Source organism: Pangasianodon hypophthalmus, chromosome 15 (assembly GCF_027358585.1).
Source record: "Pangasianodon hypophthalmus isolate fPanHyp1 chromosome 15, fPanHyp1.pri, whole genome shotgun sequence".
NCBI lineage: Eukaryota > Metazoa > Chordata > Actinopteri > Siluriformes > Pangasiidae > Pangasianodon > Pangasianodon hypophthalmus.
In genome coordinates, this window is record NC_069724.1 from 21,264,199 (window position 1) to 21,287,418 (window position 23,220).

Consider the following 23,220-nt stretch of genomic DNA (forward strand, 5'->3'; position numbering starts at 1 on the left):
TTTAGATCTTTTAGGTTTAGATCTTTCAGGTTTAGATCTGTTAAGTTTAGATCTTTTCTCATAACGTTTCAAGAACCAAAAACAAACATTCTGGGAACTAATACTTATTAGTTTGAGATAATACATTTTCCAAATATAGTTCAGTTTTGCCGTGGAAAGACTCCAAAATAAAGCCAATTTGTCATCGTCCTTCTAGTGTGGTCACAGAACAAATGAAAAGTGGTCTCCGGATGTGAGTCACAACAAAATTCACACCAGTTTGTAAAATCTGCCACCACTGGACAACATTTTCCATTTTAATCCTCGACTGTGGATTTGTTACCATGTAAACGTCATGACGCACAAACGTCCAGACGTAGCGCGTCACGCGTCCTGCTAACCGGAAGCATCGACAGGGCGATTGTTGTTTAGGAACGGCGAAAGCGATGTTTTAAATGTGGAGTGCGTTATTGTAAACCGTTTTGAGCTTGTAATAGCTACCCACAGCACGGCTGTAGAAGACAGAAATTCTCTAAATCATGGCTGAATGTTTTTAGTCGTTTTTTCCCCCCTGGCTCTGTCTTTAGCGCGAGCGGAGTGTTTTCGGAGGGTCGCTAGCTAGCTAAGCTAATCGAATGTAAACAAGCAGAGGATCAGCTGTGCGATCGGAGAAACCAGGGCGAATCGGAAAAGTGCACTGATGACAGCGAATGATCTGATTTACTCCATCTGTTTCGCATTAAAAGCTCCAGTTGCCATTGTTATTTAGTGCAGATAGAAGAGATTGGGTGTAATATTGGCGAGGACACCTCCCTCCCTTGGCTTTCCGTTTGCTAGCTGCAGTAGTTAGGGCTGATAGCGTTAGACAACTTGTGCAGTTTGGGCTATTTATAGCCTGAGGTTCTGATGAAAAACATTGCAATCAGTTGGTGAAATACACAGAGCATTTCACGCCTATGTCACGTTAAAGAATGAACTAAATACATGAAGAGATTCTGAAGTTAAAGCTGCAGGAACATCTTGTATTTCTTGGGGTGTAGAGTTGAAAGGTAATGACGCAACAACCCTGAAAACAACACTTATTACGTCATTGCTCTTTTTTTGCATTCAGTTGTTGCTAGCCTTCTGCAAGACTTTTTGCGAATAATATTACATATTTACAGCTCATACAGTCAGTTTTGTCTTTATGGCTCAGCAGGTATTACATGTTATGCAGTGACAGTATGACTTTCATAACAGAGTCTGAATTTCTGTCCAAACAGAAATCATTTTTAAATGATTTTCCCCCCATCTTTTTCTCCCAGCTGTTGAAGTTTGGAGAAGGTTGGAGAAGCACGCCTGTCATGGCCCATCAGCAGATGCCCAGCTCTCAGAAAGCCCTAATGCTGGAGCTCAAGTCTCTGCAGGAGGAACCTGTCGAGGGTTTTCGCATAACACTGGTGGCAGAATCAGACCTGTACAACTGGGAAGTGGCGATATTCGGACCCCCGAACACACTTTACGAGGGGGGATACTTTAAGGTACACTGTATGCACGATCAGGGGCAAGACAAATGGATGAGAGAGAGAGATCAGAATGTTGTTTCTTATAGTGGTTGACCAGCATGTCTTTCAGACTGACATTTAAAAGGGCGTACTGTATGCAATTAAAAGGCAGGTGTAGAATTTCAATCAGTAGGTTAAGACAAATAGTACTTAAAGGAGCAGGTTGTCATTTCCAAATCTCACTAATTCTCAGTGGATAAGTTCAACAAACAGACTTGATGTGAAACCTGTGATGAATTTCCTGGTTACACAATTGCACTATTTGTTCATACAGTACACAGTTATAGAAGGGATTTATTTATAATCGCACTCTCCATTGTCACCCAGGTGAGGATGGGTTCCCTTTTGAGCCTGGTTCCCGTCAAGGTTTCTTCCTCATATCGTCTCAGGGAGTTTGTCCTCGCCCCCATCGCCTCTGGCTTACTCATTAGCGATAAACTGTACATTTAAAATTTATATCTTGAATGTATTTATTTCTGAAAAGCTGCTTTGCGACAATGTCCGTTGTTAAAAGCGCTTTACAAATCAAATTGAATTGAGTTGAATACGAAATGCAAAATATTAATTAACCAGACTTTGCTTTTCCCAAATATCCTCGTTAGTTGCCTTTTAGGAAAAGACCAGAAAACAATTAACAGAAGCCTGAAAAAAAAATTTGTTACCCAATATTACAAATCAGTCTTTTATAAAGGCAACTTTGAAAAGATTAAGTAAGGAATAAAACTTGTGAAGACATGCTGTGATGTGGCCTGACTCAAAGAGGAGTTACCGTTATTATCCTGAAGTTGATTATTTTCCAATAACGGCGCACCTTCAAGTGTTTTATTGCTCTTATACCACTTATGGAACGCCCGATAAACAAGTTCGATCCTAGTTATCATTTACATTACAGCAGCTATAAACAGTCATTCTTACACCAGAGTGTCTTCGGATTTTTTCTTTCTCTGACAAAAAAAAAGCAGTTTATCATGTTACCAAGAAACCGCAAAGAGTCTCATGTGGCGGAAAAAAGTCGCTGACTGGCACTGCTGTCAGAGGTGCTCTTATAAAAAATTAACACCTCCTGACCAATCAGAATCGAGAATTCAGCAGCACTGTGGTGTAAATATAGACAAAGTGTACACTATTAAAAAGTGATATGCTGCGTGATGGCATGGAATTTGGTCAGTGTCCTGAAATTTTCCATAGCATTAAAAGATTCGAATATACAGTGATTGTGCAGCTTGCTGTGTGATTTTCACAAGCAATCCCAAGATGAACTTCATACCATGGTGCTTTAGAGTACGTGTCCTGTCGCAATATTACCAGGCTGCATGATCGCGAATAGAGAGCTCCACTTTATACAAATGAGTGCAGCTGCTGCATTGCATTAACCATTTTGAATATCCCACAACCAAATTAAAGTTAAGGTCATAAACAGGTCTGCGTGTATGTTCACTTTGCTTATGCTGACCATCATACTGTAGGCAGCACAATAGTACATTATTTGTCATTAATACGAAGATTTCATGCTAGAAAAATGCTAGAGTTCATTTTGTTGTATGAATAGTAACACATTCTGTAAATTTACAATCCTCTCTCCTCTTTTCTGATTACAGCCACACCCCCAAGTACACCTTAGTGCTGTGTTTGGACAGTGATTGCTTTTCAGCGTGGCACGACTGCAACACAGTGATGAAAGTGAAATGCAGTGCAGTAGGGGAATTCAGTTCACTTCTGCTCTGAAGTCAGCATTTAATTCATAAATAAATTCCCCTGTCGATTGTTTTTAACTGATGAGATAAAGCAATGTAATGAAGGTTTTGCTTTTCAGTGTTGCGCGTTGTCAAAAGTAGGTAGATGGAAACCTAGAAATAATGTAACATAGAAAGTAACATTCCCTAATTTCTTTGATGCAAACTCGATCCGTAGCTCATATTCCAGTGACGTTAACGTTAAATGGCTGTTGTCTTTTGTGTCACAGTCTCAGACCAGTGTCAATCTGCAGTATAACTCGATTCCAGTTTCCTAAGAGGACTACAATGATTGCACTGATAGGAGCAAAGTATTAATAATAGCTTATTTCAGACTACTTATATGTATAAGATGTATCAGTGTGGTTTTTTTTTTGTGTGTTTTCTTAATCCTGGTGTCGCATTTAGGGTGTATTCCTACATTTTCCCGGGATAGACTCCAGATTTGCCGTTAATCTGTTCAGGATAAAGAGACTACTGAAGAAGCATGAATGATTTTATGAATTAACTTATTGCTGTTATGGCTTTATTATATAGTTATACAGTGGCCCCCTTGAGGGGCGTGGCCCTGAGACATAGCTCTCATAGCTGATTGGTTTAACGTGGTCCGAGTAAAAGAAATGATCACTAGCTGTAATCAGACAGAGCTTTTCTGGTGGCGTGAGGTAACACGTGCAAAAAGTGGACACATGCTGCTAGAGCACTAACGGTGAGATCAAGTGATTGCTGGACATTATATTAACACAAGGGGGTGCATGAATATCACATCTTTCACCCAGCCATGTCAGTGCACTGAGTCTGACGTTGCTCATGTGAAAGTGATTCACTCAGCGACGAGTTTCTCATTACTACTCACGTGGGCCACATCTGTCATAGTGCACACGCCTGTACTGAGTCAGGATCTTGACTGTAATGGGTGTGCTCTTTCTATTCTGTCATGTTTGTGATCTATCTTAAGTCACCCCCAGGCCATTTATCCTCCTCCCCCTTCCATTTATCATTTGTTCTTCTTCCTCTGTCCCAGGTGATGTGATCCTTATTCAGCTATTTATAGCGGTGGCAGATAAATGGCATCTCAATGGGAGAGCTGAAATAGAGAAGGACATAGTTAGTCTCTCTCAAGTTTCCCCTCTCAGTGCTCAGATGAATAAAAAAAACCCTGACGAACATCTTATTTTAGCTTACACCACAGCACTGCTGAATGCTTGATTCTGATTGGTCAGGTAACTGTCTATAGCTGCTATAACATAAGCGATAAGAGGAGCTAACTTGTTTCATGGACGTGCCACAACAATAAACGTAACAATGAAAAGAACTGAAAAGTAGGACATGGTGTTGTTTAATTTATAATTGTTGGTAAATTGCTGAGGAATAACACTTCAGGAAGTGCTGTTATAGGAAAATAATCATTTTGGGGTTGTAACAGTAACTCAGCTGCACATTCAACCACCGAGGTCAGAATATGTGCATTATTTTCGTAAGAGTTAGAGAGAGAAAAAAGTAAGACTGGTGAGGGAATGCCTGTTTAATCACGGCTATAACGTAAGTGAGAACAGGAACTAACAGACCTCTCGGACGTTCTGAAACATTAAATCTAACTATAAACCGTTAAAATGCGCTATATTTAGTTTAATAAATAATAACTATGTTTAATAAATGAATCATTTCAATTGTTGGCAAATGGCTGTGGTATAAGTGGAACAACACACGACAGACCATGCTGTTATATGAAAATAATGCACTCCGCTTGCACGTCATACCTCATCACGACCCCTCCTCCATCACCCTGAGCCGTGCGTTACTGACTATAACAGCAGGCGCTGTCGTGTGTTATTCCTTACATTACAGTGTACCACATTGTGTTTTATTCCTTACATGATGTACGTTTGTTGGCTGAAGTACAGAAGTCATTGCAGGAATGTGTGTGATATATATTGTGTGTGTGTGTGTGTGTGTGTGGTCGTGGTCTTTAGTGATTTACTGATATACTGTTCACTCTATGCCAGTATAAAGGGCTCAGTAATATTTTAGTGCGTTTAAATATTTAATCTTTCAATTTGATTTAAAATTTAATGTTTAATTTATTTTTGGCATATTTATTTTTCATCCAAAATATTTGCTTTGACTGCCATCCAATTATGACTCCATGTGCTGAAAGAGAGAATCGTGAGGCGTCTAGTCTTTAGAATGAGTTTACTGTATAAAACATAATAAACAGAAACACCAGTACTCTGCCTTTAAGGGATCTGTATTGTAATTAACAGAAGCTAAAATGAATACTGGAATTAGACTGTAGTAAATCATCAGCATTGCACTGCTGTCGTTGTCAAAGCGTAGCAGCATCCTCCTCATCTGCTAGTATCTGAGCTGTCACTGTTGTATCGTGCACCACGAGTAGTGCTGTAATGCTGTGAAAGCTCTCAGCGATGTTCGAGTGTGGGAATGGAAGCAAGGTTAGGTGACGTAAGCACTACTGAGCGCTTGGACAGGGACAGTGATAGTGGTATCTGTGCAGAAACAGACTCGTGCTCCTCCCATAGCAAACTAAACACACACTGTTCCGTTTTTTTTTTATCAGAAATGAAAAGGCAGTATCCCAATATAAAAGAGGAAAGATCAGTAGTTCTGGCTGTAATTCAAATCACAAGTTTACATTAATGCGTGAGTTATAATACGTTATCGTTTCTATAGTAACAGCTCATTCACAGGGACTTGTATGGCGTATGCTCCACATAATCCAAGACTGTTAATACACTTTTTTGCTGTTATTTAACAAAAAAAAAGTATAATCATTAATATGGTGAAGTAAAAAAAAAAAAAAAAAAATTTTTAAAACATTTATGGAAGGAGTCTCCAGTGTCAGTGCTGCGTAACAGTCAATAAGTTTTCCGCCACGTGGAAGTCTTCAGGACATTGTGGTTTCTTGGTAACCTGAGAAGCTTTTTTTTTCTTGTCATATTAACTTCAGAAGGAAGAAAACAGAGAGGCTGGTTAGGGAACAAGTAATAGCTGCTATCATTTAAGCGATAGCAGGAACAGATCTGTTTTGTGCATGTTCCACATTACATGTAACTATAAAGAGATTAAAAAAAAAAAAAAGTACAGCATGTCACTCTTTAACAAATACAAAAAAGTAGTTGTTGTTAAATTGCTGTGGTATAGGAGTAATAAAACACTTTGGGATATTATTATTATTATGAGAATAAGCAACTCTGGGGTGTTCACAGTAACTTTGCATCTACCCGCATCACACCACCCCATCGTTGATTAGTTTCCTGTAACAGCATCCCCTGCCATGTTTTATTTTTTACATAGCTGTGTTCCTCTTTCATGAAAACCCTGAAACATGGCTTAAATACCTTTTTGACACACATTTGATGGTGTCAGGGCTGAAAGACTGCCAGCCTCTTCGCCTTGTCTGACAGAGTCAGCTCATTAGCACTACGAATGAACAGAAGTGACAACACCACTCAGAGGAAAATCTTGACACCCACATGACACTAACATAACTGTAGCCATAACTGGCTTTAATCCTAATTCTGTATGCATAAACATTGAACGTCTTCCCGAGCTCTGTTTAGAGCTTTGCATACATTTTGTGACCTTTCATTTTTTTTTTCAAATTTTTGTTTATTAACATTTAAAATAATCCTGCTGCTTCTCTTTCTCTAGGCCCATATAAAGTTCCCCATCGACTACCCATACTCACCACCAACCTTCCGCTTCCTAACCAAGATGTGGCACCCAAACATATACGAGGTACGCAACACTACTTTTCATGCATATTTGTTTCAATTTATATTTGAACTTTGTAGAAGAAACGACTGTATATATTAGAATAATAATTTTTTTTTGCGTCTGTACCAGAATGGTGACGTGTGCATTTCCATCTTGCATCCTCCCGTGGATGACCCTCAGAGCGGAGAGTTACCCTCAGAGAGGTGGAACCCTACACAGAATGTCAGGTAGAACTGTTCTCCATTGAAGTGCATGTTTTTCTTTTTACTTTCAGTATAACTTGTATCCAACAGCCTGTTGTTTTCTTTCTTTCTTTCTTTAGAACTATCTTGCTGAGTGTGATCTCGCTGCTGAATGAGCCCAACACGTTTTCCCCGGCTAACGTGGATGCTTCCGTCATGTTCCGCAAATGGAGAGACAGCAAGGGGAAGGACAAGGAGTACGCCGAGATCATCCGGTACGAACATTTCTCGCTAATAACACATACATGCAAACAGACAAACTGCACAGGTTCACACTAGAGAAGATTAGTGACATCCAGCAAATGTTACACACTGAAAAGCAAAACATTACATTGTTTTTCCACTGAAGAGATATAACAATCAGCAGTGGATTTCTTGTTAGGAATTAAATGAGTGTAAATAAAGAAGTGAATGTAATTCCGTGTTGCACTGGATTTCATTTTCATCAGTGCGCTACAGCCGTGCCACACTGAAATGCAATCATTGTCCAACAATCACAGCCTCACTTGATTATAATTGGATGTATTTACAATCCTAGATGGAGCTGAAAGTGTCTTTGTGTGTAGGAAGCAGGTGCTGTCCACGAAGGCAGACGCAGAGCGGGACGGAGTGAAGGTGCCCACCACGCTGGCCGAATATTGCATCCAGACCAAAGTGCCTTCCCACGACAGCAGCTCTGACTTGCTCTACGACGACCTGTATGACGACGACATCGAGGAAGAGGACGACGACGACGACGAAGCAGAGGCCGGCGGGCCGGCTGGGGACATGAGCGCAGACTGCTACGGCGATGAGGAGGACTCAGGGAACGAGGAGTCTTGATGCCGTGAAGTTGACCCTTCCCCCTTTCCGCCGTACTCCACTCTGTGTCTGTTTAAGCTGCTGATCTTTTACAGTTTGTCTGAAACATCATTTCTCCCTCCTGCACACTTGCTGTGTGAGGTGTAACCCTGCACTGGGTTTTTAGAGCCCTAATAATGAGCCCTGGCAGAGCCTTTCAAGCAAGAACAGCACTCTAACACCACTTTCATCACTCTCTTTTTTTAAAGGTAGTCCTGGGGGTTTAGTGTTTAAATGATTTCTGATCAAGAACTTAAAGGAATAGTTCAGTAACAGAAATCAAATTCCCTCTTTACCACAAATGTAATTGATCAGTTTGGTGTCTGTTTGGTGTTCTTCTTTAGCTTTGGAGCGGAGCTGTAAGGCTAATGTGCATAACCTTTACCAAAAGTAATGGCACACAGACTTGCAATTGTAGTTTAGGACACAGTATGACTTCTGTAAACAAAACTTCACGGTGTAGATGAAAGTCCGTATTAGAAAACCAGAATATTTTTTTTTAGTACTTTGGTACCATTCTTCCTCTTAGGTACCACCTTCCAAAATGTGAAAGAAGAATTGTACAAAAAAACTGGATCAGGTATACAGAATACAGTTCCACAAATTATTATTATTATTATTATTATTATTATTATTATGGATTACTTGCTTTTTAATCTAAATAATTTATTTGAAGGTCAGATGACGTATCTGAATGATTTTATTTGAAGCAACTACATAAAGCTTTGCATATGCGTTTATGGATTAGATCATGGATTGAGAGTTTACTTGTTAGCTATACGCAAAAACTATAGAAGCAAACATCAGACACCAAACAGTCCTGGCTGATCAACCACATTTTGGGTAAAATTTCATTTTGAGAATTCTTGCTTTAAAATAAGTCCATATTAATAACCACAGACCTGTCACACTTTCCCAGCATTCATCTTCCTCAGCCTGCCTCAAAACCTCAGGGCTTTTGGATACTCGCGCCTCCCAGTCCAGTCATTTCAAGTGTGTTTTTCTCGTGTCTCCACTGAAATTCCCTAACATTCTCTCCAACGTCTCAGTTTTGTCTCCTCCATTTTCCCTTTTATGTTCCTGAACTGTCCTAGCAGTAGCAGGTGAGGCTAATTCCTCCTCTGTTTTCCTATTTCAACAAACCTGAGTGCTTGAGTGCCACTCAACCACCTGTGTATGATGACTGATTACTTTGCTTTCATATAGTTTTCCAGGTAAGTATTTGAGATGGAAGGAGGAAATGGTGAAAAAGGGTTTCGTTGCATGCGAGTCGCAAGTCTTTTGAGCCATTCAATTCCAGTGTCAAAGGTGGTAATGAAGTTGCTTTCAGGTGCTACTGCAGTATAAACTCAAAACGATCGCAGCATCAGCATGGACACCGGTATCTCAGCTACAGATGGATCATGAAGTCACTGACTAGGCAGACTTTTATTATAATGATGATGCTGTTAAGTGAATACATCCAACTTTTGGCCCTTTTTAAAAAAAAAAAATACATGATTGTTGCTGGTGATGATTTAACTGTGCACAAATTCTAAGTATATGCATTTAGTTGCACCGTGGATTGGTTGCACCTAACCATCGCTATGTTTCATTTTCTCTTGCTTTGGATTTTGTATCAGAGCTGACTCCGTTCCAGTAGTTTGACTATGAACTTGATTTTACCAGCTGTTCAGGTCTGGGGTTGGAGATTACAGACTGCCAAGGACACTTGGCTCATCATGATGTCTTGATGAGCCTTCTTCAGTCCAGACCTAAAATTTTGCTTTGACAGAGCTTTTTTTCCACAAGCATGCATGTGTGTTTGTTTTAATGTGTTTTATATAATGTGTCTTTATGAATTTAGGGCACAAACTGTGCCCTCACTGATAGGCTGGAACGTGGACTTTAATGCACATGGTGTCTCAGGCACACCCTTGCTGAATCCCAGCAAATTAGCCAAGGACGCTGACGATGTTCCAGTTCATAGAACCTCTAAAGAGGAGACGTGCAAATCTGAAAATCAAGTGGGACAACATTCAGCACTCTGAAAATTAGCCGGAGCTAATGGACAACCTTTCAGCCTCTTTATTGTTCTTGGAATAAAGCGGCATGAAAAACGTTTGCGTTCACGGTGGGATGACTGGAGATGCTGCGTACAGACAGTACAAAAAAAATGCAATTTTCAACAAGAAGGTGATCTAAATCCCTGTGAATCATCTAAATGACTCCTCATAACCCTCGAAAACTCTCGTGACGTTGATCAGCCATGGATCGTCTATTATAATTTGTGTGTCATGGGCGTGTTTTGGAAATGTTCACCACTGTTAAGGATCTCTCATCACACTATGGACATGGACGTGCAATCCTTTATCATGCCTTATTAAGGATGCTAAATGATTTCATCATGGTTTGCTTTAAATTCCTTTTGTTTCTCTTATTGTAGTGTTGTAACAAACCGAACCACATTAAACAATTATTCACTTAAGAAAAAAAACAGCAAGAAAGAGCTACAGTTATTATTACTACCTGTACTACTACAGGTGTGCATTGCAATATATAAAAAACTGTAGAGTTAGTAAGGAAGGAATAAAACACAAACTGGGGTGTGCTGTTATAGGAAAATAATCAACGACTGAGTAGGGTTATGTGCTACTACCACCTCAGTGTTGATTATTTTCCTATAACACCAGGTCCCAAAGTGTGTTATTCCTCTACCACACCAATTTGCCAACAATTACACATTTTGTATTAATTAAAGAATGACCCGTCATATATTTTTGTCCATTTATGGTTACATTTAATGTTTAATGGAATATCCATGAAATAAATTAGTTCCTGTTATCATTTACTTCAAGTTAATAAGACATTTGTCTATAAAATGTACGACATGTAGTTCATTAATAAATAAATAATCTAAGCACTGGCAAATTGCTGTGGTGTGACTAATAGAGCACTTCAGGGCAGAGAAAAATAATAAACTTAGGGGTGGTAAGAGTAACAGTGCATTACACCATTGATCATTTTATTATTTTATGTTATTCGTTACATATTTAAATACTAAATTTGGGAAAATTTGTCTGATGATTGTATATGGTTGCATTTATGTTTAGAGGAATACAGCATTCTTCAATCTAAACTCTGTTCACAGCATCTGTAACATAAGTGTGATTATATTTCTCTGTATTGAGAAAAGAACATGATGCCTGTTTACTCGAAACTCGCACATAATAGAAGTCTAAAGGCAACTGTGTGGACGTCAGTAAACCTTTAGCAGACCATTTAAATAAATTCTTCACATACAAAGTAAAAGGAATTTAAAGGTATTTAAAACTCTATGATTAAACCTCACTTTTTCCAGATGGAAGAATTTGAGTTTGCATTGCCAATGTGGACACAAAAACATATGATTATTTGTAGAAAAATAATCAACGATTATTACGATTATAAAGTGGCGTGATACAAAGTGGAGTTTCCGTTACAACTCCAAAGCTGATCATTCTTCAGTAACAGCATGACAACAATTTGCCGTCGATTACAATTTTTATATGAACATGTCCTCCTTTTTATCTATTTATAGTTACATTTAATGATGTTGGACACCCAAAAACAAGTTATCATGTTATAACAGCTATAATCAATTGTTCCCTCACCAGTCTCTCTTTTTTTTTCTCTCTTTTTTAAAAATCAGTTTATGTGGAGCGTCCTTGTGTAAGTGGTTACCTTGTAGCTGGCTGGACCTCCTGTTCGAGATGTGCTGTTAGAGAAAATGAATCAACACTTTCTGACCAATCAGAATTGAGCATTCAATAGCACTATGGTGCTAAGATACCTTAATTTCCACCTGATGGTACATACTACAAAATCTCTGACAAAGTGAATTACTTTTATTTGATTTCTGCAGTATTTGGACCTATGATGAAACTACATAAAAACACTGTTATTGAGACATTCTTAGGGGTTACAGCACATAAAGCATTCACAATTTATGTGAAGAATAGTAAGGGCAAATTAAAAACAGTCTTGACTATGACATATTCAATATATACAATATATCTGAAAACACATTTCATCTCATCAGTGCAACAATGTGGAGTCAGCAGTCACTGTTTCTTTTCTGCCTTCTCCAAAAAGTGCTGCACTTTTTTAAGAGTGTCTTGCAGATCCGTGTACTTCGCAAGCCGGCACGCCTCGTCCAGCTTGACCCAGCGGTAGTCTCGGTGCTCAGCCGACAGTCTGACCTTGATGCCGGGGTCACGAAGCTCAGCCAGCCAATACAGGACCTCCTTTTCCTTACCCCGCACTTGATAATGCAGTCTCTGCAGAAAGCCATCAACCACACGCAGATGCATTTCACCCAAACCCGCCTCCTCCTGCGTCTCTCTCCATGCGGTGGTCAGGTCGTCCTCTCCAGGATCAACATGACCTAAAGGACATACAGAACTGTCAGACCTGGAACGAAGCAGAAATCAATCAATATGACATACTAGCTAGTAGATCGCATGATAGGTACCTTTGGGTGGAGTCCAGTGGTGTTCTCCGTATGAGGTTTGCAGGAGAAGGTACTCGATGTTGTCTGGGGAAGGACGTTGTGCCAGGCGGCGAAATATTATAAAGCCACAAGCACGGAGTGTCATGATCTGAGGAAAAGAATTCAAAATGGGTAGACTTTATCAAAGGAGACACATATACAATCCATGAGTAAAGGTATAATCAGCCGAAACATGATCGAAAGGTAAGTAAACACCAATTTGTTCTGACTGTTCTGATTGTTGGTGGTGCACATTATTTGTTTCATCTTTGTTTACAGAGCCCAGGACGCCACAGAAAACAGAGTATTTCCCCAGGATTGATAGTTTATTAACAGATTCGGGAAAAAAAATATTGCAAAATATTACAAGAAAGTATCCTGACTTAAAAAGGACTGATCACTCCTTAAATGGCGTTCATTACTCTGTTAGTTTTAGCCACATTATAGCAGGTGAAATGGATTTGTTTTGCTTTGTGACGCGCACAGTTTCAAATTCAACTGTAAATGTTTTAAGCCCATTTGTAAATTTGTAAGCCGTAAATACACGTTACGGGAAAAATCACGTCCTGAAAGAACTGAAGGCTATATAGGTTTGCCTACGCTGTGCGTCAATGGAGAGGGAAGATCATAAACCTCAGTGGATACTCTCACCTCGTAGACTGTAGACTTGTACCTGGGAACTGCTGCTGTAATCATAAATCACTGCCCTGTGCTCATCCCAGGACTTATTCACAAAATGCTCATCCAGAACTTCCTTACAACACACATTATTGTTGTTTCACTTTACAGTATCCACTTGTAGAAGAGTAATAATTTGTAATCTCACTATCCAGTGTCACCCAGAAGAGGATGAGTTCCCTGCTGAGGCTGGTTGCTCTCCAGGTTTCTCCAGGTTGTCTCAGGGAGTTGTTCCTGGCTAGATCAGATTTCTGTAAAGCTGCTTTATGACAATGTCTATTAAACTACACTGTCATTTAGTTGTTACTTTTGAAACACTACTAATACAGCTGAATTTGCTCCTAAAACTGGACATTTGAAGAGGTAAATCCCAGTGAGCCACTCAAAAGTCATTCCTTAATGACAAGTCAGGGAACCTGCCCACTGTCAAATAAACCTGCTTCTAGGCTCCACAGAGTGATCAGATCCCTCACAAACACCTGGAAACCTAAATATACAGCCTGCTCTCCTAGATCATCAAGCGCTTCATTCATTTCTGATGTTCATTATTATTGATACCTTTCACTAAACACTTGGCTAGCTGACTAGCAAGAGTCTATCTTGCTAAATCCTTTTTGTCCGAGTTTTGGTGTCCTCAGACAGGATTATTTTACAAATATAATAGTTTACTTACGTCAAAGTAGCTTTGCTGTATTATATCTGAAACACTGTTTGCCTAGTTCAGAGACTAACCGCACGTTTAGGAAATGTACTTCCGGGTTAGAACCCGTCAACTGCGCAGATGCTGTGATGTATTGATGCGCACGAGTGCTTTATTTCCTTCGCTCTAATATGCGCACTTGAGTATGTAGTATGGAGGACAAAAATGACTGAAGTATATATTTAAACAAACAAACAAGTAAATAAATGAATAAATTAAGTCCAGAAATAAATAGATAAATACATGCATACATATATTTTGGTCATGAAAAAGGGTCAACGGTCAATAAAAAATTTATAATTAAATTTCTACAATTTAATACATCATCATTTATTTGGGCTATTTCTGTATTTTTACATTCATTCATTTCATTTATTCATTCATTTCTGTATGTTTGTGTGTGTGTGTGTGTGTGTGTGTGTATATATATATATATATATATATATATAAGTTATAATAAATAGGCCATGACTCTATAATGTATTATATTACAGTATATGAGTACTTAAGCGAGTATCTGATTGGCTGAGGAGAGATCAGTTACTCACAGCCACTGGTGCAGAATAAAAACCCATAGTGCCATGAAGATAAATAGATAAATAAATAAATAAATAAGTAAATACATACATACATACATACATACATTTTGGTCAAGAAAAAGGGTACAATTAAATGAATGCCTTGAATATATTTTTACCTTTCAATACATCAACATTTATTTGGGCTATTTCTTATTTCTGTATTTTTACATTCATTCATTATTTATGTATGTATGTATGTATATATATATATATATATATATATATATATATATATATATATATATATATATATATATATATATGTGTGTGTGTGTGTGTGTGTGTGTGTGTGTATACATCCATACATCCATATATGTTATATATAGTATAATAAACAAGCCATGACTCTATAATGTACTATACTACGGTACTTATGAGTGCTTAAGCGAGTATCTGATTGGCTGAGGAGAGAAAGGTTACTCACAGCCACTGCTGGTGCAGAATAAAAACCCATAGTGCCAGTGAGTACAGTGAAATTAACATTCAACAACAGAATCATGATTAATTGATCAAAAGTGTGTATGATGAGAACCATTTATTGCTATAGTCTATTTTATGCTAATTCAAGATATATACAAATGCAAACAAGGTTACAACATTTAAAATATTTCCCTGGATGTGTGTACGTGTATGTACGTATGTGTAAAACCCTTAGTGTTGAAGTGAGATAATGTCAGACAGGCGGAGAGGGTGATCTGCAGGGTTGATAGGGCTAACTGCTCTTCACCGGCCTGCTCTGATAACAGCTGCATTAGACCGCCGAGGGTCCACTTACATTCATCATCCACTGATACAGCAGGCTGTGAACCAGTTACAGGTAAAAACAACACAAAAAAACAATTTTTTCTAATGAATGAAACAAAAATCTACATAATGCTACAAATGATTTTAGTTTTGATAGTTTGTCAAGCAGTTTGGAAGACCAGCTAGTGGGGCAAGCACTGCAAATTTCAAATCTCCTTTCCTTTTAAACAGGGATGGAAAATACTTGAGTACTTGTACTTTGTTACTATACATAAATATTATTTTGGGTTATTTATACTTTACTTGAGTGGTATTGAATTTGAATACTTGTACTTTTAATTACATTTCCAAGAAAATTCCTTAGTTTTTACTTAGTTTCAATGATCTCTTCATCTCTCATCTAGCCTGTGACTGTATGCTGTACATCAGTAGAATGAAATCCATGCATTTTATTTATATTGCATTTATATTTCAGTTTACTGCATCTGAATTCATGAATCAAATTCATCAGTGAAAAAAAATTATGCCAATTCATTTTCTGCTGTGGACTATTTCATTTCATCAGTCAAAATATTTACTTTTTAATACTTGATTTTCACTGGAGTGCATTTATGCCTAAAACTCAAGTATAATTATCAATATAATATAGAGATATTTTACTGTATTTGTTGATCCCATTTCCAGCTGAACACTATAAGCTTCTTTTAAGAGAGAACTTCTTAGAAAAATACTCTGTAGTGTATTAATGCTTTACTATGGCATGTTATAACACACTAAGTTTGTTATATTCACACGTTATACACACAATACCACAGTAAAGTAATGATTTTACTGCGCTACTTACTGTATGTAATTTTTATGTTACTAATAATACAACTACGGTAAACAGACCATATTTAAAGAACTATATTATTCTTATTACTATATTATTTATTTCAAATTACCTCCTGTGATCTTTTGATCAATTTCATTGCTTAAAAGTGAAGGAGCTGGCAGCTCAAATAGGCATTTCTGTGGAAAGTAGAAAGTAATATACTAAAATTCAGTGTCAGCAGATTATGAGCTCAATACTGGTAGTCAGTTAGATTAATTCAACTGCAAAAGAAAATACCATATCTCATATCTTTTCATTAATTATATTTCAGATTAAATGCAATTAACCTCTAATTTAGGCTCTGCCATGTTCTTCTTGATCCCATTCATTGCTTACTAATATTTTAGCTACCAGCCAAAACAGGGTGGATACACCTGATAGAAATAATTATATAGGCATTTCAGAAATTAGGTGACCATGAAATCTAGTGAAATTGCTTGTTTGAAGAGTATTTAAAGCAGCAGTAGCATTTAATAATGCATGTAATAATGAGCATTTAATAATGAGCTTAGCATTTAATAATGAGCTTAATTATATTGCAATACATCTGCATGTAAGGTTATGAAAGATTATTTTCCCGAACAAGCATTCTCACACTAAGATGCGAGATCTTCCTAATAGACGCTCTGCCACCATGTCTGAAGAGGCAACTGTAGAATCTGGTAGATCGTTCTTAGTGGGGAACAAGAAGGACCTCATCGAGGCCAAACGTACCAGCGTCACCTTGGGTGACAGGGTCGTAGTCGTCATTCATCATCAGGGAGTTTTCTACGCTATGGACCAGCACTGCTATCGTGAGTACTTCTCGTACTGAAACTTCATATGTGTGTATTTTTCCACTTGGTGATGTGCATCATGCTTTTTATTTTTACTCCCTTATTCCTGGAATTCAGTTTAACCAAGAGCAAAGACAGCTGAATGGGTTGAATGCTTTACAGCGTGCTGTACAGTGTACATATAAGCTTATGCATCAGCAACCTTGTTGCTCCCTGAAGGATTCAGAGTTTCAGCTTCAACCTGACGAGATTAGAATGTCAAGTAGGGGTGAGTGGGTAAGAAAGATTCCCATAATACAAGCTAATATTATAAAATTGGCTGTATCATGGTAGGAACTTCATATTTGTGTGTGAAAAAAAAACTACAATACTTTTGTCAATACTATTAACATTCCACGACTGCAGTGTTATTTAGCCCTTGTCTTAAATATTATATTTAAATTTTTAAAAATAATTTTTCCAAAATTGAATCCAAGGAAACGTGCATTTAACCGTTCAACATTTCAGTCAACAAAATTTCATTTTTTTCTCCACACAAGGTTCTTTTTGCTCTTCAGTGAACAACAAGGTTGAAAGAAATATGGTTGAGACATGCAAAAACGTGGTTAACTAGCACCCATGCTAATGATCTGAGGACATTAAGGATATCCTAATGATATTCATTCTTTAAAAAATAGTTTATTTTCAGTTTATACCTGTAATTTGGGTAACACAACTGTTCTTTCACAGTGATCTCATCACAATATCGTTGAAAATAAAATGGAAAAATTTAAGAATGTAGCTTTCTTCTGATGATGATCTTCAGGAAATTCAGATGATGCAAATTCCTGCTCAGCATGTGACTTGTGGAATATTCCAAATATTTCTAAGGGGGTGAATATGTTCAGATACCAGTGTTGAGTGGATTTGAGCTAAAATGTACATTTTTTTGTTATATCCTGTAACAGATGACTTCTGGAAAAAAGATGTTTCAAGCATGAGATGTTGAATGGATTCACACATCATTAATACAAAAATAGTCTTTTGAAGTATTTGAACCCATTCTTGCAGTACACTGGTATTCCATTCTGCTAGGGGAATGGAGATTGACTTATCGGATATTTTCAATCAGTATAAACAAATGAATTATTTTATCGCTGCAAGTCTGTTATAAGATTAGTCAGGACACTGTTGGGTTTCTGTGTGTAGAGTATCATGACTCTGTGTTTAGTTCCTCGAGAGCAGGGCGATGGGAAAAGGGGAGGGATGTGAGCCCGCAGCTGGGCAAACAATTCACCCCTCTCCACAATAACATGGTACAGAGATGAAACAGACAGCACAACTAAAGCGTTATTGATAGTAAAACACCGTATACAACTGCCACAATAAATTCTAACATTTAAATCTAGAGGGCCAGGTTAAAAAAAAGAAATACTTATGAAAATTTGCAAATTCTTAAAACCCTGAATGTGTACTTTCATATGAGCCATTAATGATAATTAATGATAAATAATTTCACATGAGCCACTACTGTGAAGTGTGACATCACAAATAAATTCAAAAAACGGGCATAAATTTACAGTTATTTGACAATTTTTTGGCCTCTGGTAAAAGAGTTTAAAGATTATACTGTATTTCAATGTAAAGTGTAGTTATAGTAGGCTGGAACAGGCAACAATGGTGTTTTCTGAATGTTGTGTTCAGGTTTGATTAAAAATGAAGTTATTTATCTGAAATGTGCTTGTTGTTGTGAAGGACACTTTAAAAACTTTTACCTTTACTTTATATACATTTTGTAAATGTAATATCAGTGGAATGCGAATGGCACCCCATTTATGGAATCACACTTTTACAGTAATGATCTCAAAATGACTTCTTAAAATGATTGCTCTTAGCCCTTTAGTTTAGAAATAATCATCAAATTTATGTCTGTTTTTTTTTTTACATTAAAAGAAGATTAGTTTGTTTTAAAAGAAAGTGAAATAATGAGAATTTTGTTCTGATCTTCCCTCTTTTGTTTCATATTTTATAATTTTAACTGATAATATAATATAATATAATATAATATAATATAATATAATACTGTAATATATAGAGTCTGTATTTTTTAGAAGTTGTGGTCTGACAGGGTTTTCTGTAAGACCTATTCTATCACAAATGGTTCTATTAATCAGTCACGGGTGTCTTTATGTCTCAGAGAGGATGTTTTTCATATGTTATGACCCAATAACACGCCATCCTGGGTCATGTTGACAGGCAACCCTTAGATTTACCCTCAGGGCTTTTTTTTTTTCCCCGCAAGTTATGGTCCAGGATCATTTTTAAAATGTCTTTTTTTTTTGAGGCATAGAGAGGAAGTGAAAAGAGAAGCCCATGAATAGAGGCTCTTGAGAACTCAGCTGGGGTGTTTTCATTTTTCAGAGAAAATGCAGGCCTTCAGAGACTCTCTTGAATCTATTTTTTACCTTTCTTTTTTTTCCTTTCAATTTTTATAACCTAATATAAACCAGTGCAAACCTATTGCCAGATTAGTAGCTGTATCTGTCCTGACTGTTACAAAAGTACTGATCCTAGAGACTTCTTCCATAAATGTCAAATAAACCTCTCCTTACAGAAAGCTTCACCATATCAATGATTAGATATTAAATAATTACACTTTAAGAAAAAAAAAAAAAGTTTATTATTAGCCTTAGACTATTTGGTGTGTCCACCATACAAGTCCCTATGAATGAGTTACTATAGAAAAAAAAATGCATTAATATGATCCTGTAATTTGCCTTGCAGAGCTGCTGTTATAGAAAATTAATCAACACCTGCTGACCAATCAGAATCAAGAATTCAAGAGCGCTGTGGTAAAAGTAATATAACAATATGCTTATGATGCTAGACTGTTATGTGGTTACAGTATATCAGCACACTCCTAATGTCAATAAATATTTACTCTAGCCATTTGGGTAGTCTTTTTTTTTTTTTTTTTTTTTTTTTGCCACAGTGATTGATGGTGGAGCTCAGAGTCAGATTTCAGGAAGGAAGTTGTCCAAAGATTCTGGCAGGATTTTGCACATTTATATAAAAGCATCTGTTTGTATTATGTGATATGTAGAGATGTTGGAACACTCCTAAGGAGGTGGACAACATGAGGTTAGGTCTAGACCTCAAAAATACACATGAATAAATCTGTGTATTAATACATCTCTGTTCTTAACAGATGCAGGTGGATCTTTGTTAAATGGAGATATTGAGGTGAGTTTTCATTAACATAGATTACCTTTAAATGCCAAACTAGAATCAAGTCAGGATAGTTGTTTTTTTTTAGAATTCATGACTTTCTGACTGAGAATTCCTCTAATGATTTTTTTTACACAGGAAATCAACAACAAGCTTTGCATTGTGTGTCCGAAGCACAAGTACAAGATCAGCCTGGAAGAGGGCGAGGGGATTTACAACGCCTCTAATCCAAAAGACAAAGACCAGCCGCCTTGCTGGATGTCCAAAGGCATAAAGCAACGAGTACACAAGGTGACTGAGGTGGACGGGAACGTCTATGTGACGCTGTCCGTAACCCCCGGGTGGATCGAGTCGGACTATTATCAGACTGAGAAGGGCAGAGCGGAGCTGAAGAGAGTGAAGGATTCAGAAAAGAATAAATCAGCGAGCAGCTAATTGCCTGGCATGACCAATGAGAGGAAAGCTTCTGAATGCATGAGGAGACAGTGTGGGGGGAAAAACAGATATTGAATGCTAGCTATTTTACTGATATTTCTTAATTTTACAGACTGTCATTTATTTAAGCGTTACATATATAAGGAATAAAACGTGATAAGGTGTGCTGTTATAGAAAAATAATCCCTGATGGAATGGTATGATGCGGAGGGCTGTTAGCACCCCAGAGTTGATTGTTTTGCTGTAACAGCATGCCCTGAAGAGTTTTATTCCTCTTATACTTCAGCAATTCACCAATGCTAACAATTTTATTTATTAAAGATTAAAGATTTATTAATTGCCTATATAGCCTCTCTTTTCTCTCTCACATCATACCAAGAAACCACAAAGACCGTAGGAAGAATAAGAAAAATTAGTCATGATGGGTAAATATGAAGTTGCCAGACTTTCTGTAAGTGTAAAACAGGGCAGTTCTAGTAAAGTAGGTATTTTTCTGTTTACTGTAATGACTCTGATCTCCTTTACAAACACAACACTCCATTCACAATCACCATTCTGAACCACACCACTGTGTTCTTGAAGTAATTGTGTGTACTGTCAATGTAGTAGCCACTTCTTACATAACTGTATAAGTTTCAATATGAAAATCTATTCTAGCTTAAATTATTTAATAAACTTTGAAAGAAATAATTGATTTTTTTGGTGTTTGGTACAGAGATACACTGTTGATTGGCAGACGGAGCAATTCAAGGACACACTGCCGTTTTATTCTGATTGCCGTTCGGTCCAGATTGAGTGACTCCATGACTGACATATTTTAGTATCAAATACTAATCCTTCACCTTCACAAAGTTAATCGCTCTTCCACTGTAGCATTCCTTCCACCTACGCAATGCTCTTGGGTGCATATTTTAGAGATGAGACACAATACTTTTTCAGCTTTGAGATGAAGTACAATAACTTGACCAAAATAGGCAAACAGAATGATTATTGGCTTTACAGATAGTAATTAATTTCGTAAAGATGTACAGTGCACTAATATAAAGTAATATACATATACACTCACCAGTACATATGCTCAATCATGCAGTTATCCAATCAACCAATCAACCAATCATGTGGCAGCAGCACTGCATAAAATCATGCAATTACAGGTCAAGATATTGGATTGGATATTGGATATTGCTTAAGTTCATTTTCACATGAAACATCAGAATGGGAAAAAATGGGATCTCAAATATTTTGACTGTGGAATGATTGTTGGTGCCAGATGGGCTGGTATGAGTATTTCAGAAACTGCTGATTGCTATGGATCTAGGGATTTTCCCACACAACAGTCTCTTGAGTTAATACAGAATGGTGTAAAAAAAAAAAAACCTCCAGAGGAAACAATTTGTTAATGAGAGAGTTCAAAAGAGAATAGCCAGACTGGTATGAAGGTTATGGTAACTCAAATAACTACTCTTTACAACCATGTTGAGCAGAAAAGCATCTCAAAAGCAACTGACAACAGTTCAAACATTGAGGTGGATGGTCTACAACAGCACTCTTCCACTCCTGTCAGCCAAGAACAGGAAACTGAGGCTACAATGGACAAAGGCTCACTGAAACTGAACAGTTGATGATTGGAAAACCATCTCAGCTAAGCTTTTGTCTCAACACTGCTGCCCAGATTCCAGTTCTTGGCTGATATTAGGGTAGGACAGGAGTGCATCAATGCTTTCTCTCTATCGTCGTCATCAACCAGGGACGTTAGTGTGTATTATTGGGTCAAAGATTCATGTTCTGAATGTGCTGGATTTCATATCCTGAAGCCCAGCAGTGAATAATTCCATGCACAGTTTGTGTGATAATGGCCTTTTTCTTCCTGTGGAGTGGGAGAGTTTAGTGGGTCGAAGGAATGCTGTGAGAAGGAAGTGAATGTGCTCTCATGCAGAAATAAGGCCACTCTTGACACTAACCCACTATGCCCTTCTCTTTAACATGATTCTACTAAAAGTGACCGCAAAAAAGCACCTAGAAGGCTTAAAATTCCTAGTAAATCAAGTCTAATTGCAGATGGAGTGCGTTTTTCGTAAAATCTAACTAGTAAATATTAAACACTCTTGACTTTCAAACCAATTTGGATTGCTATCAGAAAGAAATTGTTAAATAAACATTACAGAGTGTAACCATGAATCCTCATCAAAAAAGCACTGAAGACTCTTATTAATTTAAAATCTGCCTAGCAAAAACACGGAACGTTTCCCTAACATTAGCATTTGGTTCCCCTTTGCTTATTTGTTTGGGAACCGTTTCTTAACACCCTGTGTACATTCTACTTTGGTTATAATATTGGATAATATTCTTATTATGCATGTTATAATAGAAAGTGCTCATGTCTGTTCTGTTTTATTAACTACAAACATAATGAGAACCTTATGAAGACCTACTAGGCTTGTATCAGTATAGTAACATATGTGTATAGGGGTTGTACAGATTGTTCCCATAATGTTAGAGGACCGTCCTCCAAACCACCTGATGGTTCAGAGAATGTTCTTCTAATGTTAGGGGAATGTTAATGCAAGGTTCCTGAGAGGTACAAATGTTATGTGCTCTTATGTGTCACTGTCCTTTACTAAACGCGATTTGAGTCTTTG

At 37.5% G+C, this 23,220-nt stretch overlaps 3 protein-coding genes across 3 annotated transcripts; 2 read left to right on the forward strand and 1 right to left on the reverse strand.

Annotated features, from left to right (window-relative positions):
* The first annotated feature begins 350 nt into the window (after positions 1-350).
* ube2r2 (ubiquitin-conjugating enzyme E2R 2) lies at positions 351-10,912 on the forward strand. The gene is made up of 6 exons (XM_026928983.3): positions 351-1,028; positions 1,284-1,499; positions 6,929-7,015; positions 7,124-7,221; positions 7,317-7,451; positions 7,803-10,912. Exons 2-6 carry the CDS (start codon positions 1,323-1,325, stop codon positions 8,056-8,058), a joined length of 753 nt encoding a protein of 250 aa, XP_026784784.1. The 5' UTR covers positions 351-1,028; positions 1,284-1,322; the 3' UTR covers positions 8,059-10,912.
* Positions 10,913-11,922: 1,010 nt separating this feature from the next.
* On the reverse strand, positions 11,923-14,080 carry nudt2 (nudix (nucleoside diphosphate linked moiety X)-type motif 2). The gene is made up of 3 exons (XM_026929075.3): positions 13,938-14,080; positions 12,569-12,695; positions 11,923-12,481 (listed from the first exon to the last, which is right to left on the reverse strand). Exons 2-3 carry the CDS (start codon positions 12,690-12,692, stop codon positions 12,159-12,161), a joined length of 447 nt encoding a protein of 148 aa, XP_026784876.1. The 5' UTR covers positions 12,693-12,695; positions 13,938-14,080; the 3' UTR covers positions 11,923-12,158.
* An 865-nt stretch (positions 14,081-14,945) lies between these two features.
* On the forward strand, positions 14,946-21,510 carry rfesd (Rieske (Fe-S) domain containing). The gene is made up of 4 exons (XM_053239998.1): positions 14,946-15,362; positions 16,785-16,957; positions 20,127-20,161; positions 20,285-21,510. Exons 2-4 carry the CDS (start codon positions 16,798-16,800, stop codon positions 20,579-20,581), a joined length of 492 nt encoding a protein of 163 aa, XP_053095973.1. The 5' UTR covers positions 14,946-15,362; positions 16,785-16,797; the 3' UTR covers positions 20,582-21,510.
* Positions 21,511-23,220: the final 1,710 nt, after the last annotated feature.